Here is a 19432-nt window from a genome sequence, read left to right on the forward strand (position 1 = left end):
AAGTTCAGAAGTAGGCTCTGGTTAAATGCTGGAGTATTGTTTGAACAAAGATTTTAATATATATCCTAGAAAGAGTTAAGAGAATTCCCTTAAGATTAAAAGCAGGAATTTTAAAATTTGACTCCCAATCAGATTAAGACATCAGGTCAATTCACCCATGAAACAAAGGGCAGAATTGTTCACTTTTTTTAAAAGGGGCGTACTTGGAAAATGGAGCCAGATGTTGATGACCAAAGGCCAAAATCCTTTGGCAAATAAGCTTATGTTAGCAAGAGAAAGCTAACCTCATCATTTATAGCCCTATGGCAGAATTTTAAAATAAGGCAATAAGTAAAATATTTAAGAATAGATGCAAAGTGCATCATATTTTGTAGTTATCTAAGATATACCTAAGTTGTTGTAAGTATCATTCATAGAAATAGACTTCAACATAAAAACTAATCGTTACAAGCATCATTTCTAGTTTTTAAGAAGCCATGTCACCTACAATAGACTGAACAACAAATACGTTTTCCGTACCTCTTACTCAGAGAAATTCTGGCATTTTCTGAGGAAATGGAACAGATTTGAAAGTTTCCTTTTTAAACTTGAATTTCGGCAGTACAATTACCTACAAAATGCTTGGGTACATATGGTTCTGTTTCTTGAATTTTGAACTGCAAAACCATCAACACACAGTTTTAAAAATATTTCTGCAAGTAACAGATCCACTTGTTACAAATACCGGTTCCAAATAAGAAGCCTTCAAAGCAGAGAAACTGCAAACATGTCTGCTACCATAAGCAGAATTTAAAACAAAACAAAACAAAATGAAAAATAAGAGAAGTATGTTAAGTCACACCATGCGTATTTCCATAAGCCAACACCTGCACAAGACAAAGCATGTAGTTTAATACAGAGCAAGAAATAACATTCCAACGTGAGGCAGAAATCTGGCGTTCCAAGCGACGAACTGTTTTGACAGAGGAAGGACAAAAATATGCAAAGCTTAGCAAATGGCTAATGCAAACTTAAGAGAAGCAGCAAAGGAGAAGTGTCAATTAACATTCCCAACCTTGAACCAGAGGTAAGCAAGTGGCTTGGATCAATCAAGGTTGGGAAATATATCTGCCTCCCTTGCCTCAGATTTTATGCTTATGAGCTAATTAATTTTGGAGGTGATAAAGACTTTTAAACTGAAAACAGAACAAATCCCAACAACCAAAGTATGTTTCTGGAAGTGTTTTCACTCACATGAGTACTTGAGAAACAACAAAACACATATTTAAAGCTACTTTAAAAGATGTAGAAATATCAGGATTCCAAAGCATCAATTAGGTTTTTAAATGCTTACCTAATTTTGAAGTTTCAAGTAATGAAGTTCTGGACCTCCAATAAGCAATTCTAACTCCCCCAAATGAACCAAAAGACATCTGAAAAGCACTATTTAGGTAACAGATCCTAAAATACAACTCAAAGCCTTGCTTATTTGTTTTTCCTATTTCTAAGCCCCATTCTATTACATCTGCCACTATAGGTAGTAACTTTTCCCCATGACTTTTACTTTTAGTAACAGGTATAATATTTGCAGTTTATGGGTCATATATTTCACCTTTATATAAAGATTTATTTGTAAAATAATTTCTCCATAAAGTCCTAAAAATCAGCTCACATTTAATTTCAATCAACAAATGAAATACGAGCTAAAGGCATTCAAAAGGGAACATTTTTACATGGACATAAGCTGCCACTGATCATAAGTGGCAAATAGAACTATCTTCATGTGTTCAAAGAAGGAAAGTTAATATCAACTAATAAAGCTATAAATTAAGAGTATCTTAAGCATTTCTACATGCACAGAAGTTTTAAAAGCTTAAAAAAAAAAAAAGAAAGAAGGAAGCTAACTTGCCAAGGAGTTCAAATTTTGGCCATCCGGGTACCTGTAGCAGAGCCAAACTAAAGGCCATTTCCTTCATTCTCAATGATCAGAGGGTAAAAGACTGGGCAGAAAGCAGATAACACAGTGCTGAAGCTCTTCTGAGGCTACACCAAGAGCTTTTATCACACTAAGCTGGCAAAGAAGAATCAAGGGAGCTGACTCTTTACAGAGCCACACTGAACATCAGAGTCAAACAGTGCTTCAGCAAATGTTGGGGAGGAAAACAATGAAACATTAAAGATGTAGCAAGAACACAGCCACAAGATGGCACATGCTTCCATGCCCTCTGCAGTCTAAGTTAAAAAAATTTATTTTTGAAAAATGAGAAAACAGAACAAAAACAAACAGGAAAAAAATAAACAAAGAAAGAAACCAAAGAAACTCCGTTAGTAACACAATCAAGTGAGGGGAATTACCAGTACAGCGGCAGTCTGTTCAACCAGCGCCGGCCGGCCGGCTGCGCAGCTCAGAGTAAAGGGCACCGCATACTGCGGTGTGATGGTGGCTACTTGAGGGTGGAGAGTTGCTACCATTAGTGGTGTACAGCTTCCCTGAAATGTAGATTAGGCAGGTGAGTGAAACAAACACGGAGGCAGGTTATCTGGATTCAAAAGGGTTCTCATTCCCCCCAAGTTATTACCAACAATATACTGTAATTTCCTATCGCTTAAGTACACGTACGAAACACAACCTTCCCCTTCAACTCTGCACAGCATTCACCCAATAGGTCAAATGTTCAAATGTCAATGGCCTAAATCAAAAAAGTATGGAAATCTTTCCTGGGCCAGATTCAGAGGATTAGTTCTACAAAAGTCAGTTAACAAAGGCATTTATTAAGAATTCTTCCTCCTCACAAAATGAGGTTTTTGTATTTCAGTTTTTTTCTATGTATTACGAGCCACAAGCATTTACATAGAGAATTTAAAATAAAACATTTATTGCTTATATAAATACTTTATAAATTTCTTGATCATCTTAGTCATGTGTCTCATGGCAAGTACAACATTTTAAAGCTTCCCACAGCCTGGTTAAGCACAAGCAATGAAAGAATGTAATACTTGAAGAGGCATCCTGATGTGATTCAACCTCTCAACTATGTTGAAATTCTAAAAAAGTAAGCAATGGGGCCACTAAGGGAACAAGAGACTATTTATAGTTTAGAATCAAATGTCTAAATGTCTATTATACCTTTAAGAGTGCCAAGGTAAAAAATTATCTTCATCCTTCAAAATTAGAGTAATCTTATTTAGAAGACAAATCCTCAATGTCCTTGCAAGTCTAAGGAAGACACTGGCAGAGTTGTAATAGTGTTAGGAATGAGTATATTGTCCCATACAGATATTCCATTTTTAAGTCCACTGAATCATAACCAAGAAAGATCTTTTAGTTAAAGCAAGTATCATTTGCTAGGACAAAATCTCTGATTCTCAACAGTGCTTCAGCAATATTGAGTATCCAAGCTGCTCTGGCTTTTACCTGCGTAAGAACTCCTGACTGAATCTGTAGGGGCTGAGCAGCGGGTGCCTGGGGTACAATTGGCACAGCATTATCCATCCTCACAGGGAATCCAGAGTGTTTTGTTGTTGCTTGCAGTCCAGCTGTTGAAAACAACATGACAATTAAACTGTTTTGATAGGTCTGGAGTTATTTTTGTTTAGTTTTTTTGTTTTTAGCTTTTCTACGCAAATACTCTATTACCCAGATTTTAGTCTTAGATACTGAAGGCAAAAAATTACATAAAAGTCTTGGGAGTTAAGAAAAAAGACTTGGTTCTCTTCAGGTGGCATTAACAAGATGATGTGTGATGCAGGGAGGGCTGGTTTAAGGAAATTCCTAATTCTTTCTTTATTGAACAAAACTTAAAACATAACACTCATCCCCATTAACAGTATAAGCCAAAAAAAAACTTATCTTTTAATCCACTAGGGGGAAAACTGCTTTTGAAGCTATAATCTATGAAAAGCAAAGTCTTAAATATATAATCATAACTTCTGGTTAATTAGATAAGAAAAAATTGTGAAAAGCTCAATAATTTAGAATCTAAGCTACCCCTTTTCAAAATATTTTAAGTGGGTATTTCTCACCACTCCTCAAAATACAACTCAATTCACAAATTAGTCATATAGTTTATTTTTAACCAATATGTGAACTGAAGAAATTCTGCCAAGTAAAGATATTAAAAAGTACAGGCATTTTGGTTTTATGGACACACTTTCTTTCCATTTCCAAAACCTGCACTTGTCATTGACAGCTTTCTAACAAGGCTCTTCTGTGGTTAATGGATAGCTATAAAAGTCAAGAACTTTTTGCTGCCATAGATGCAAAAGAAATGCTTTCAGGAAAGGCCTGTGTTATCAGTTTCACTCTGCTGTGACCATCTTTAAAATATTGACCATGTCTCATTTGCCTTTTTATTCATTACATACTGGCCACAAATGCTGATTGGATGTTTCCTACAAATAGGAATGTCTCGTCCTGAGGAAAAAGGGACTCAAGATGGTTCTCCCTTTTGCCAAGACTTGAGAAGAGAGATTTCAAAGCTTTCTTCTAAACCTACCTATGGAAATTTTCAATGGAGAGGATTTTAAGTTTCTATTACACCTTCAGTTCACTATGCTCACAGTTTTATTAAGTGAAGATATGTCCATTTTAATTAGAAGATACCTTCAGTGACATTTTCTAAGCTACCACCAACCAATTTTTCTTAATACTGTTACAGAGATGTCATAAAAAAAACTCAATCCATAAACCCAAACACTAGTGCTTTCAGCAAATCAGTATTCCAATTTTCCATTTCAATAACATACTAAGAGGCAAGAATAAAAGAAAATACAATCCAGAAATGTAGAAAGTAAGAGGGACTAGTAAAATCTGAATTGAAACATTCTAAAAGTAACTGTTAAAATACAGCTACTTACAGTTAAAAACAGAAAGGGGGTGGTGTATAATCAATCCAGATATCAAGATTTAAAAAATGCCCTCCTGAAGCTAAGCAACATCAAAATTCTTGTTTATACCCCCAGGACACGTGGCCAACGACAGGACAATGACACCTCTGTAATAATAACCTCCTACAAATTGGAGGAATTGAGGAAGCAAAATTTCAGGAGTTAATATTCACTGTAGAAGCCCATTTATGGCTCCCAGAGTGATGAAGTAAAAAGAGACAAAATTATAGAATAGTTATCACTAAATAAAATGTGTATGTACTACAGTCAATGGGGATAGTATAGAAAGTAGTATTTATAGTAAACCTGTTGCTATTGATTAGCAGTCAAGTGCTTAACTACTGTGCTACCAGGGCTCCTTAGTATTTCTAGTACTGACCTAACATGACTCTAAATAAGTATCAGACAGTTGTAAATTAGGCTAAAGGACAGCAATTTTAACTAGTTTAAAGGAGCTAGTTTAAAACTAGCTTTAAAACTAGTTTAAAACTAGCTCCTTCAGGGAACCACAAGTAGAAACAAATAGTTAACAAAAGGTAACAATTTGGAAAGGTGTTCCCATAATTCTTATCTAAAAAGAATTAGTATTGTTTTAGGGGGTTTTATTTGGTAAGACATATACCATTAAATAAAGTAGCGGTATCCTGAATAGAGAGGGAGAACTATGTGGAACAAAACTCAAAATCATTTGGGAAAAAAAAAAGGAGGGACCAGGTTTGCTGGTCTGATGGAGCCTGGTGGAACCATTGAGACTATGGCCCCTAGCTGCCCTTCAGGTCTGGAATTGAACACACACCTGTGGCTTCCAGCCAAACAAAAGACAGGCATATGAGTTGAACATTTACCCAAGGTAGATACACTCCTTGGAGAGAACAATCATGGGAGAATGAAGGGCTGTTTATGTACAGAGACAGCTCAGGGGCAGGAGTGCATGGAGGGAAGGACACAGGGAAGAGGTAACTATCGGGAGGAAGTCGGAGGGGAGGTGTTGCATTGTGGTAAATTGTAGTCAATGTCATGAGAGAACGTGCATGTGAACTGCTGTATGGAAAGTGAATTTGTAAACTTTCACCCAAATCACAATAAAAAAATAAATAAATAATAAAAAAAATAAAGTAGTGGTGATGGCTTTACAACATGGTGAATATAATCAATGTTACTGAATTGCACACAGAAGAGTGGCTGAAATGGCAAAAGTCTTGTTATATGTAATTGACCACAACTTTTTTTTTCAAAGAAAGAACCTTGGAAGTATGAAAAGAAATATAAAACTGCCTAACTGATGAAAGTCTAGCCTCCTCTAAGTGTATAGACATTTTATAAAAGAGTAGATGGTATAAGAAAAATGGGCAACCTGGAATAAAGGGCTATTGGGCAGAAACTAGCATATGGTTGTGGCTGCGGCTGGCAAAGCAAGTGAAAACTCAGCACAGCCACAGGGACTAAATGCTAAGAGGCAGGACAGAACATCATCTAAAAATTCATTAGCTATGAACCCCACTGCTTGGGTTCAAATGTTGGTTCTACCACTAACTCATTAGAGGACTGGGCAGATGAAGAAATTGTGTACAATTTTCTCATCTATAAATTGGGAATAATGGCATTAGCTACCTCCTAGAGTTTTTGTGGGGATGAGTTAGTACTTGTAAAAGCACTTAGAACAGTATCTGGCATAGAGTAGTACATTCTTAGGTAGCATCATCATCTTAATTTTAAAACTCCCTTTTATTTGGAAATTTAAAACTTTGTGCTACCTAGTACCTCAGGTTATTTAGACTTCCTAAATAGGAAAAACAATTTCCAAAGCTTCTACTTATCTAATTATACCAAAAGGGGATATGCTGCTTTTCCCCCTCTACCTCCTTCAGTTCATATTTTGCTTTATTAAATGAACTCAAAAGTTCTTCTGCCTCATCTCTTTTAAGAATCAGCTGAGAAGAAGCAGAAAACTTCAAGAGTCCCACATCAGAAAATTATTCCAGTGAAACTCATACTTTGAAAGAGTGTTGGGGGGAGGAAAGGCTAATTCACTAATTTAGTATAAGCATAACTCAACATATGATAACCAAAAGTACAGAATTTATATTATGAAGTATATGCAGGAAATAACTTGGTAAGTTAGGCTAAATTTGCATTTACAGGTTTTGAATCTGCTCCTCCGCTCTCCCTGCAGTTTCTCCCTGGTTTACATCGCTATTGCTCTCCTGGCCTCCCGGTAATCTGTTAGTCTCCCCTAGCCCCTTTTTTCCTTCTGCTTGCTCCGACTCTGCCAGAAACCAAACAAACAAAAGAGTCACAATCAAAAAGTAACTAAGATAAAAAATTCTATCTGCTTCTATGTAAAGTTCTATGAGAAGCCTGAATCCTTGTTTATTCCCATAGGAACTGACACTGACTTTCTTCTACGGAAGCCAAATGTGTCATCAAGAAATTTCTTTGAAATAATTTAACATTTTAAATGGTTCACCAGATCAATGAATACATATTTCCTATATTTCAGGAAAAAAATAACTGCACAGATTGGCTTATAGTACAGCAATGAGAAAACAAGGAAGGACGGAAATGTGAAAATTAAAGTCTTATTGGAACATAGAGACAGAGCCTCCTTTTTAAGCTATTTTGTTCCTCTGTTGATAGTAGTTTGCAGGAACAATATTATTCATGCTAAAGTAGATAATCCTACTGCCTTTCCCACACAAGCATTTTGGCTTATAGAATGAGGTTTACTTCCCTGAATGTGATTTAAGAGGTAGGTTTCTACAGTCTTAATGTAATGATAAATGTAATAATATTTACATTACATAAAATGTAATGATATTTACATTTTAGAATAAAGTTGCCTTTTACTTGAAATACTTGATTTTTTATTTTAAACAGAATGTGAGAAATATATATATATTTACATGACATTGGTACAAGGCCTTAACGGGCAAGAAAACTGGTATTAGGCACTTCAATTAAGGAAATATTAACTGAATTCCAACAAAGTGTCAGAGAGTATTATAAGTAGATAAATAATCAACATAAAAAGGAGAAATATTCTCTGTGATGTCAGGAAATTTCAGTTACTTTCATTATCAGAAAAAGAATTTAAATTTGTCAAAGATAAGAACTAAACAACAAGATACATAAAATAAGGTTCTGCGTAAAGCAGGTAAGTCAGATAGAACACCATAAAATACAGTTCTCGCACTTACTTTGAAAAGCAGGTGGACATACTATAAATGTTTGTTGGAATGGATCTGTCTGAGTACAAATCTGGGTGGTTCCAGGCTGCAAGGAAACACCTTGCTGGGCTACTCCAGGGACTGGTGCCGCAGATGATGGGTACAAAGCAGACTGGTAGTTTAGGAGCGAGACATCTGAATTAGCCAGAGAAAGAGTAGCAGCTGCTGCAGTAGAACTGGAAGCTAGAACGCTGGCCTAAGAACAAAAAGATTATACTTGTATAGTAGTCTAAAGTGGAAATAACAATATTTTCACATAAATAGAATCTATCCAGAAAAACTAAGAACAAAGTTTAAAAATATGTTAGCTGTCTTTGAAATGACACTTAGAACAGAGTTTAAAAACATATTAGCTGTCTTTGAAATAACTCTCTGCTTAAGAAATTAAAATTTCCCAATCCCTAAATTAAAGGCATATTATAAGATAAAATAAGCAAACAAAGAACAAAAAATGGCCCTGTACTACTTGAAGCTACATAAACCCCAACCTTCCCTTTCTGTGCAAAAAGTTATTAAATGTTAGATCCCACCAAATCTCAAATGCTTATCATTTTAAAAGATCTAGCTAAAAGAAATTGGAAAGCTTACATTTTCAGAAACAAATGTAAATATAAATATCCCTGATTAGCAAACAAATGCAAAATCACCTTTTTTATTTAATTACTGGAAACACCCTTCAACACATGTAATGAGGCATATAAAATCTTTCTCTTAACAAGGAGAAAGGGAGCCATTTGGCTAAAGTCAGTATAACTAACTGCAGTACAACAGTCAGTGGTACAATAGTCATGTTCCATTTATTTAATGATGTTAAAATGAGGGGAGCACAGCGAAGGCTTTGTACTTAATTTTAATCACTATGTGAGTGGTAGGCATTAATGTGATCTTTTCACAGTATCTATCAGTTCACGCTCGCTTTCTATCACTTTTGCCCAACAGAAAATTCTTAAAAAGCAACCAAACCACCAAAGCAAAGACTGGTTTCTTTACCTCACATTGTACTTTTACTAGTTTCTTTATGCTATCCTTTTCAGCCTTGAATTTCCAAAAACATTTACTGAATACCTGATTGTGCACAGTATTGAGCTGGTTGCTGAAGCTCATGGTCAGATTTGTGCTTGTGTTGGGAGCAACATGCGTAGTGAAAGGACTCTTGATCTGACTCACTGTATCATACATGTGAACCCTCCGCTTGCAGATCTCCATGTTCTGAAAACATGACTTAACACTGAAAAAGAAATGGAAGATTCACTGAAATGATTGCTAGATTTAAACATATAGCAAATAACTCACAATAGATGAGGGTGAAAGTTGTGTTTTTTTTTTCCTAAGTACTCTCAAATAAAATGATTTAAGAGTTTTTATATAACCAAAAATTGGAAAAAAATACAGCTAATTTTTAATCTCACGAGAAGGGAAAGCATCAATGAGCCAAATACACCAACGCTTAAAATGCTGCTCCATTTTACTATATCCCAACTGAGACAGTATACCAAACCAGAATCGTTATCATGGCAAAATGTCCCGAACTATACCATACTCACTGATTGCTATGTGGAAAATCCAGAAGGTGAGTCATTGTCACAAACTGATGGTTAAGAGTTTTCAGAGGAGTAATTCTCTTATCTGCATCAATTGTTAGCATTTTTTTTAAGAGATCAATATATTCTCTTCGATCTGCCTTCTCTGCCAACATGTCTGTTCCTTCTAAGTCTGTAGACATGTTCACCTTTCCAAGAAAAATTGAGAAATATTATATTTCAGCACTTAAACTTTAATGCTGTAACTGAGTATCTTCTTCTTCTCCAAACTAAATAGTGATCAAGACAGAAACCAGGGGAAATTCTATTACAGTATAATCATATATAATCATAGCAAGACACTCTTCTTCTGCTGCATAATTAAAATATTCACTGAAATTTGTTGATAAAATAAAGCCAAATAAATTCTTTCCATTCAAAACTTAGAAGCAAACAAGGTAAGCAAAAGTGATTGCTGTTATTTAAAATGTAAGTTTCTACTGTTGAAAATGACATAGTAAATGTAAGGTGGTCAAACAGAGTTTGAAACATTATAAGCACTCAAAAAATGCTGTTGTTGTTACATGCCGTCGAGTTGGACCCGACTCATAGTGACCCCTCCTTGGGTTTCTGAGGCAGTTATCACTACAGAAGTAGGTTGTCCCATATTCCTTCCGAGGAGTGGCTGGTAGGTTTGAACCGCCAGCCTTCTGGTTAGCAGTCAAGTGCCTTAGGCACTATGTTACCAGAGCTTCTCAAAAAACATTAGCTTTTATATAAATAATTATTTAGTAGAAAAAATGAGACAAAGAAGAATACTTCATAAACAAGATTTCCAAATACTGGCATGCAACAAGATCGGTCATGTAAAAACAAGGGGAAAAATACTAAAAGTATCTTTTGTTAGGATTTATTTAAATGTTCTGTTAATACATGGCAGGATATCAATGCATTTTTTTATGCAAAAACTGGGAAGGTATACTAGAAATAACAGATTAAATTTGCTGTTAGTATGGCCCATGTCTCTGATTAAAGAGCTACATGTATGTCTGGAAACTTTCCATGCTCACCTGAGCCATGTCATCTAAACAGTTAAAAATATACTTCCGAGCTTCTTTTGATTTTATTCCAGTCTCCAATTCATGTTCTTCAGGTGTCTATAAAATATAATTTTAAAAAATTCCATCTATACATTATTTTCACATTTTATTCTACACTAAAGCCAGAACACAAAGAAACAAGTGTTGTCACCTTGTTAACCACAGATGGCAAACATGAAAATAACTGATAACCAGAAAAATTCTCCAGTGGAGAGATGTGACCTTTGCAATCTGGCCACCCTTTCAAGTGATAAACAAACACATAACACAATGATACAGCATGGTTCCTGAAGAATGTCAGATAAGAAGGAACATTACCATTTTTCTTTTCAAGCTACTTTCAAATGAATTGATATTTCAAATGCTAACTGTTCAACAGGCTCAGAAGGCAGTGAGCTACAGGGTTTATCAATCACTCAGAGATTTCTCAAGTTAAAGGAGCAGGGTCAAAAATAAAAAGTAGATACTCATTTCAAGAAAACATAAGGTAATATGAGCAGTTAGAAAAATATGTTGAGTTCTGTCATGTTTATTGAGAATTCTTTAAGAAACAGTTATTACTAAATTACTCTAGTTCTTCATAACACAATGGTAAGCACTACTCTCTTACACCCCCTCTCAGCTGCTGATCAAAATACACAAAAAAAACTCGAGCCAAGTGAACTGGCAGTGAATATTTTGTTTTGTTTTTTAACTAAGGATAAGGCCAAATGGGTACAACGATATAATTTTCAAAGTATTTCCTCCCACAAACATACCTTCTTCTCCCCTACCCTGTTCCCTCCCCTACCTCAAGAATTTAATAACTAAATGCAAAAGTAGGAGGAGGGGAGAGCACAAGAATGAGTAGCACAGCTGGGAAGACAGACCTTTAGCCTCCACAGTGGATACCCCAAATTAGGATCTCTGTTGAAAAACCTTGTAGTTTTTGTTCCAGCACTGAGAAGATATTCAGCTGGTAGACCTTGTGTTTGTGAAATGTAACGAATCTGAAACATCAAAAGCATCAACACATCAATTTGGAGTGAAAAAAGAAAATCATGAAAGACTTTTACATTAAAACATTATTTGCTCTAGCCAAACGTGCAAAGTACTGTAAAGAAATTAACTCTTTAACCAACACAACTGAAATTTATCTTAAAGGAGTCGGCAAAGTATGGCTTACAAGCCAAATCTGGCCTGCCATCATAATACAGATAAATTAACTCACCCACAAGTAATTCTCAAATATCTATGCAGTAAGCCTTCTTGTTACTGTATCTACTATTTACAAGAAACACTCAGTTGTGAAAGTTCTGCATGTAATCTTTTTTTCCTTTTGTAGGCTCCTGATGCAAAGTTCAGAAAATTTAAGGAGACTTTTAGGATAGTATAGAGTTCCCAACAAAATCTTTTTTATGGATTACGAGGGTATGTTTCTTATTTCTTTAATCACATCAAATTAGAAAGATTAGGAAAACAATCTTTCTCAAACCTTCTTCTTTAGCTACTCTAGCTCTTGTCAATTTCACCTTTTCTAAATTGCTATAGAGCTTCTCTCTTACACTATAAATTTTAATAGTTAATTTTAAGCCATCTTAAAATTAATAGCTTCTCTATATTACATCACTAGAGGGATGGTACCTTGCTCACTCACTCAACACCTACTCGGTAGTAGGTTTATTGAACACCTACTATGTAGTAGGCAAGCAATTTTCAAAGTGTGGTTTGCAGAACCCTGGAAGTCCCTGAGACCCTTTCAGGGGTCAATGATATTAAAAATACTTTCATAATACTAATAAGTTCGTTACCCTTTTCACTTTTTTCTCAGACATGGACAGTAGAGATAATGTGACGATATCATTGCTGTGATGGCTAATGATATGTGCACCTCATAGTGCCTAAGGCCCTTGACTGCCAACCAGAAGGCTGGTGGTTCAAACCCACCAGCCACTACTCAGAAGAAAAGTTGGGCAATCCTACTTCTGTAGTGATACCTCCTTGGAAATCCAAGGAGGGGTCGCTATGAGTCAGGGCCAACTCGACGGCACATAACAAGAACAACAACAACATACCACTGCATTTTAAAACTTCCTCAGTGTTAACTGTTCACATGTCTGTTTGCTTTTCCATTTCTCCCCACTCAAGAGAACAAAAGCAGCAGCAAAGTTCTGCCACCTGCTCCCTTTCATATATAAATGACTATATTTAAGTTGAAATTAGAGAGAAGCAAAGAATTTATAAGCAAGAAAATAAATCTTACTTCCCACTCACCTCCCAAAACTCTGTTTTAATTCTAGTACAATATATATTGATAGATATAAGCCACTTTAACAAAGCTGTTAAGTGTCCTCAATAATTTTTAAGAATGTAAAGTAGGAGTCAGCAAAGTATGGCTTACAGGCCAAATCTGGCCTGCCATCATAAAACAACTTTAGAAAACAGCAGAGTATTACTCCAAATCTGTGGAAGCTACATAACAGAAAAACAAAATACAGCATTAGCAATATAGAAAACATATTTTTTAAAAAGATGCCAAAACGATTCCTTCAAAAGTTGGAAATACAAATACCATTTGACCCAGCCATCCCATTACTAGGTATATACCCTAAAGAAGTGAGAGCCATAACAAGAACAGATATATGCACGCCGATGTTCATCGCAGCACTATTTACAATAGCCAAAACTTGGAAACAACCTAGATGTCCAACAACTGAGGAATGGATAACCAAACTTTGGTACATTCACGCAATGGAATACTATGCAACGCTAAAGAATAATGTAGAATCTGCAAAACACCGCATAACGTGGATGAACTTGGAGGACATTATGCTGAGCTAAATAAGTCAGTCACAAAAGGACAAATATTGTATTAGTCCGTTAGTGTGAAAGTTAAGGAAAGGTTTATATATTGGAGGACATTTTCTTTGTTGGTTACCAGGGGTGGGAGGGAAGGGGAGGGAATGCTGTTAGATAGATAGAGATAAATATTGATTTGGGTGAAGAGAAGGGCAATGTACCAAATGTGAGTGACCAATATGGCAGCATTGAGGATGAGAAAGACAGAGAGAGTTACATGGGCAGTACAAACAACAAATATGAACCCCTTTGTAAATACAATACTGAGTTGTCAATGAAAGCAAACATGGGTATAGGGACGGATAGATGGGTGAACAAGCTAAACAATTATGTATGTCTAAATGGAGAGTGTATCCAAGATCATATACAGGGTTGGCAGACAATGGGCCTCTCGAAGAGTATGAAGGGATGGACACTGGGAGGAGGTAACTATGGGGAGGAAGTGGGAGGGGAGCTGCTGCATTGTAAATTTTGGTCAATGACATGAGACAAAGTATGTGTGAACTGCTGTATGAAAACTGAATTTACTCTGTAAATCTTCACCCAAATCCTAATAAAAAATAAATAAATAAATAAAAATAAAATAAAATAAAAAAGATGCCAAAAAAAATCTTAAAAATGAACTTCTTTTGCATATAAAAAGGTGAAATATTTTTAAAAACTCAGGACAAAATCCATTAAAATGAAATTCTATGAGACATTGAAAATGGTAAGAGTAGACTATATCTATTGACATGTAAAGATATTTGATAATATATTAAGTAGAAAGTAGATCATAAGTTAGTATCACCTACTTATTTTTAAATTACTCCAGGTCATTGATTCTAAGTGGCATATTTTTTCACACTAACATTTTTAGAATTAGTATATGTCTTACAATTGAAAGCTATCACAGTTTAATTGGCAACATTCATTCTTTCTTAGAGGTATAAAAAAGTCGTGCATTTTTTCAATCAAAGGTGTCTTAGATTTGATGAAATACAGCAATATATGCTCCGCTATATCCATAAGCTAAAACAGAATATAGTTTATGTAGCACAAATTTATTTTATTATTTTAATAAGTTTGAGCCAGGCAGTGGTGATTTTAAAAACACATAGTTCCTGCTCTCACAGAGCTTTTTGTCTAGTGAGGGAGGCAGACACACTGAATGTGTAATTCAAATGAACTGACATTTTGAAAAAAATAAATAGGTTTCTATAAACACACAAAGGAGCCTTGGTGACGCAGTGGTTAAGCGCTTGGCTGCAAATTGAAAGGTCAGCAGTTTGAACTCATCAGCCACTCCATGAGACAAAGATGTGGCACTCTGCTTTGTAAGCATTTGTAGCCTTGGAAACACTATGGGGCAATTCCATCCTGTCCTACAGGGTTGCTATGAGTTGGAATCAACTTGATAGCAATGGGTTTATAAATACACAGGTAGTCCTCAATTTACAAATATTGGAGTAATAAGGAACCACACTTGTGACCTCTTTTAGCTTTTTTTATCCATCTTATCGTTAGTAACCTAACCAAACCAAACCAAACTCGCTGCCATTGAGTCAATTCCAATTCACAGCGACCCCCATAGGGTTTCTAAGGCTGTAAATCTTCACAGAAGTAGATTGCCTCATCTTTTATTTACAGAACGGCTGGAAGGTTCTAATCACCGACCTTTTGGTTAACAGCCAAATGCCTTAACCACTGCACAACCAGAGCTCCTTACCGTTAGTAATATGTACTATATACAGTGTTGCATGTGTAATTGGCTGAGGTTATCATTCTCCTGCCAACCCCCAAGATAGATAAATTTATAAAGATACTGATAAGAAGAAGCAATAATGATGAAAACTGGAGAAAAAACAAACAAACAGGTATTTAACTTACATTAGAACAGATTTACAACAGAGTCATGGGAACAGAACTCCATCCACTCCCTGTACATAACAACAGAACCTAACCTAGAATGGGGGTTGGTGAGGAAAAGCTCCTTGAGGAAGTGACACTTAAGTTGATAAATGAGTAGACACTGACTAAATGAAAGGAATGATTGGTGGAGAAGCACTCTACGCTATGGGAATAATACGTACTAGAAGGAAGCATATCCTTCACTAGTGCTGGTATGATGTCAATAGGGCTGGAAAGCAAGAAGAAACTGTGTAAAATCAATTTAGAGTGGGAGAGAGGAAGAGGAGAGACAGACCATGTAGGGGCACAGAAGCCATATTAAGGATTTGGCCTTTGGACCAAGTTTGCTGGTTTGATAGAGCCTGGTGGAACCACTGAGACTATGGCCCCTAGCTGCCCTTCAGGTGTGGAATTGAACCCTCACCTGTGGCTTCCAGCCAAACAAAATACAGGCATAGGAGTTGAATATTTACCTAAGGTAGATACACTCCTTGGAGAGAACAATCATAGGAGAAAGACAGGCTGTTTATGCACAGGGAGAGAGCTCAGGGGGCACGGAGAGATGAACACAGGAAAGAGGTGACTGTCGGGAGGAAGTGGGAGGGGAGCTGTTGCATTGTGGTGAATTGTGGTCAATGTCATGAGATAAAGTGTATGTGAACTGCTGTATGGAAAGTGAATCTGCTCCGTAAATTTTCACCCAAATCACAATAAAAAAAAAAGGGATTTGGCCTTTTATGCTAGAAGCAACAGGAATCTAAAGTGCAACTATTGGTCTTTTCCTATCTAGAGCAAAGAAGAGTTAAGAAAATCAAAGATGCATGGGAACAATTAACCCAAAGGCTAACTGACCATGTGAACCCCAGTCTCCATGACCCTGAAAACTAGATGGTGCCCAGGTACCACTGCTGATCACTCTGAAAGGAATCACACTAGCAGGTCTATCACACTAACTGGTCTGATAGAAACTGGTAGAACACCCAAGACTATTGACCTTAGTCATCCTTTAATCCTTTAAGCCACCCCCATGGCTCAACTTTCAGCCAAACAACAGACAGGCCTACAATGCGAACAATAACAACACCAGAGAGGTATGCACTACTTAGGCCAATAAACCATACAAGATCAAAGGGCAGTGTTTGTTCAGGGATTAAGCTCAAAAGGCAGGAAGGGATAGGAAAGAAGAATGAATAGAAACAATTAAAATGGGGGAAGTAGGAAGCATGCTAATACTTTGTGCGGATCACAATCAATGTCACAAATCAAAATGTGTATATAAAGTGTTGAATGGAAAGACAATCTGCTCTGTAAACTTTCACTTAAATCATAATAAAAAGTTAAAAACAAGTAAAAGTGATGGTAAACCACTGAAGACAAGGTGAGTAGGGGATCTTAAAAGCTTGCAAGCAGCCATCTAGATGCAACAATGGGTCTCTCTTTGTCCAGAGCAAAGAAGAATGAAGAAAACCAAAGAGGTAACTATGGGGAGGAAGTGTGAGGGGAACTGTTGCATTGTGGTAAATTGTAGTCAATGTCATGAGACAAAGTGTATATAAACTGCTGTATGGAAAGTGAATTTGCTCTGTAAATTTTCACACAAATTACAATTAAAAAAAAAAAAAGAATATAAAATGACATGATAAGTCAGCCTATGTCTGTGTATACCTACATATTAAAAAAAAAAAGACAAGGTGAGCAGCATGTTCAAACCTGTGTTTTGAAAAGATGGCTCCAGAAAAAAGACTGGAGAGAGGCCAGTAAATAAAGAGAATCTATGCAGGACTCAGGTAAGTGATGATGACAGTCTGGACTAGAGTAGTGGCAGTGGAGGAAAAAATGAGTAAAACCAAGAGGTATTTAGAATACAAATGATTAGGAGAAACATGCACACACACATATATATACACAAAGAACAAACTACATTTTTCCTTCATAAAATGTATCTCAACTGTACATACAATTATTTCTATGACTATTTTACTTAATGTCTATTTCCCATCACCAAACTATAGCCTTCATGAGGGCAAGGGCAATGTTTGTTTTATTCAACACTGTATCTCCAAGGCCTAGAGGACCCAGCATAAAGGAGGTGCTTAATAAACCCACTACTCCACTTCCACAGTATTGATTCCAACTCGTAGCAACCTTTTACAACAGAGTAGAACTGCCCCATAGAGTGTCCAAGGCTGTAAATCTCTATGAAAGCAGACTGCCTCCTCTTTATCCCGTGGAGTTGCTGGTGGGTTTGAACCACTGACCTTTCAGTTAGTAGTCTAATGCTTTAACCACTATGCCACCAAACCTCCTTTAATAAACATATGATGAAAATGTACAAATATACTATACATAATAAACACAAACTATCCCAAAATATGGGAGCTCTGGTGGCATAATGCCTAAGACATTTGACTGCTAACCAAAGGCTGGCAGTCCAAACCCACCAGCCACTCCTCGGAAGGAAGACTGGGCAATCTACTTCCTTAGAAATACTACCTCAGAAACCTAAGGAGGGGTCACTATGAGTCAGAACCACCTTGACGGCATTTGGTTTTGATACCAAAATATAAGAAAATTACAAATTTTTTAATATTATAGAATGGAAATTTCATTGTGAAGGTAGAATGGGAAGTCATTGTCCAGATGCCACTTTCACACAGCTTAAAAGAAAGCAACAACAATAGAAACTGCACATTTATGCAAACAAAAGTATTATTGTCATTTGTTATTTTAAACAACTAAAATGTTTCCAACAAATTTGAAGGTATGAACTATCTAGAGAAGATATACACTTTTGACTTCAAGAATGACAAAGGACTGACTAACATTTGTTATAAAAATCTCAGATACAGAAATCTCAGTATCTATGAAAAATCTACAACTAGTAACATACTTAACAGTGAAAGACTGCTTTCTCCCACGATCAGGAACAAGACATGAATGTCCATTCTTGCCACTCTATCTTATACTGGAGGTTCTACATGGGTAATTAGGCAAGGGAAAAAGCCATCCAGATTGGAAAGGGAGAAATAAAATTATGTTTATCTGCAAATGACATTATAGTATATAAAGTCCTAAGGAATCCTCTAAAAAACCATAGAACAAACAAATGAGTTCAACAAAATTACAGGATACAAAACAATATACAAAAATCAATTGTATTTCTATATAATAGCAATGATCAATCTGAAAATAAAATTAAGAAAAGCATTCCACTCACAATAGTATCAAAGAGAATAAACAGAAATAAATTTTAAAAGGTATAAAACCTGTACTCTAAAAGTACAAAACACTGCTAAAAAATACTAAAGAATAAATGCGGAAAGACGTCTCACATTCATGGATAAGAATATTTAATACTGTTAAGATGTCAATACTTCCCAACTGATCTACAGAGTCTATGAATCTCAATAAAAATTCCACATGGCTCTTTTGCTGAAATTGACAAATTGATCCTAATATTCATACAGAAATGAAAGGGGTTCCAAGTAGCCAAAACAATCTTTAAAAGAGAAGAATAAAGTTAGAAGACTCACACTTCCCAATTTCAAAACTTACTACAAAGCTACAGCAGTTAAGACAGCATGATACTGATACAAGGGTATATGTATAGATAGATCGATGGAATGGAATTGACAGTCCACAAATAAACCCTCACGTTATGGTCAACTAATTTTCCACAAAGAGGCCAAGACAATTCAAAGGGGAAAGAATAGTCTTTTCAACAAATAATGATGGAATTGGACAACGACATGCAAAAGAATGAAGCTGGATCTCTTCCTTATACCCTACCCAAAGATTAACTCAAAACTGATTACAGATCTAAAAGTAAGAGCTAAATAGAAAACTCTTAGAAGAAAGTATACATCTTCATGGATTGGCAAAGGATTCGTAGATATGGCACCAAAAGCACAAGCAACAAAATAAAGTAACTGGACTTGATCAAAATGAAAAACTTTATAACTCAGAAGGCACCATCAAGAAGGTGAAAAGA

General features: G+C 35.9%; 1 protein-coding gene across 1 annotated transcript in view; it reads right to left on the minus strand.

Moving 5' to 3' along the window:
- The window catches only part of HIPK1 (homeodomain interacting protein kinase 1), a 55624-nt gene that overhangs the window by 7383 nt on the left and 28809 nt on the right, over positions 1 to 19432 (minus strand). Inside the window, exons 4-10 of the mRNA XM_007948975.2 lie at positions 11583 to 11702; positions 10684 to 10770; positions 9638 to 9822; positions 9159 to 9321; positions 8064 to 8289; positions 3395 to 3516; positions 2335 to 2469 (exon numbers count right to left, since the gene is read on the minus strand). Coding sequence (XP_007947166.1) covers positions 2335 to 2469; positions 3395 to 3516; positions 8064 to 8289; positions 9159 to 9321; positions 9638 to 9822; positions 10684 to 10770; positions 11583 to 11702 — 1038 coding nt within the window. The remainder of the gene's footprint in view (positions 1 to 2334; positions 2470 to 3394; positions 3517 to 8063; positions 8290 to 9158; positions 9322 to 9637; positions 9823 to 10683; positions 10771 to 11582; positions 11703 to 19432) is intronic.

The sequence above is a fragment of the Orycteropus afer genome, unplaced genomic scaffold (genome assembly GCF_000298275.1).
Source record: "Orycteropus afer afer isolate SDZICR_OR568_19922 unplaced genomic scaffold, OryAfe1.0 scaffold00010, whole genome shotgun sequence".
Taxonomy (NCBI): Eukaryota; Metazoa; Chordata; class Mammalia; order Tubulidentata; family Orycteropodidae; genus Orycteropus; species Orycteropus afer.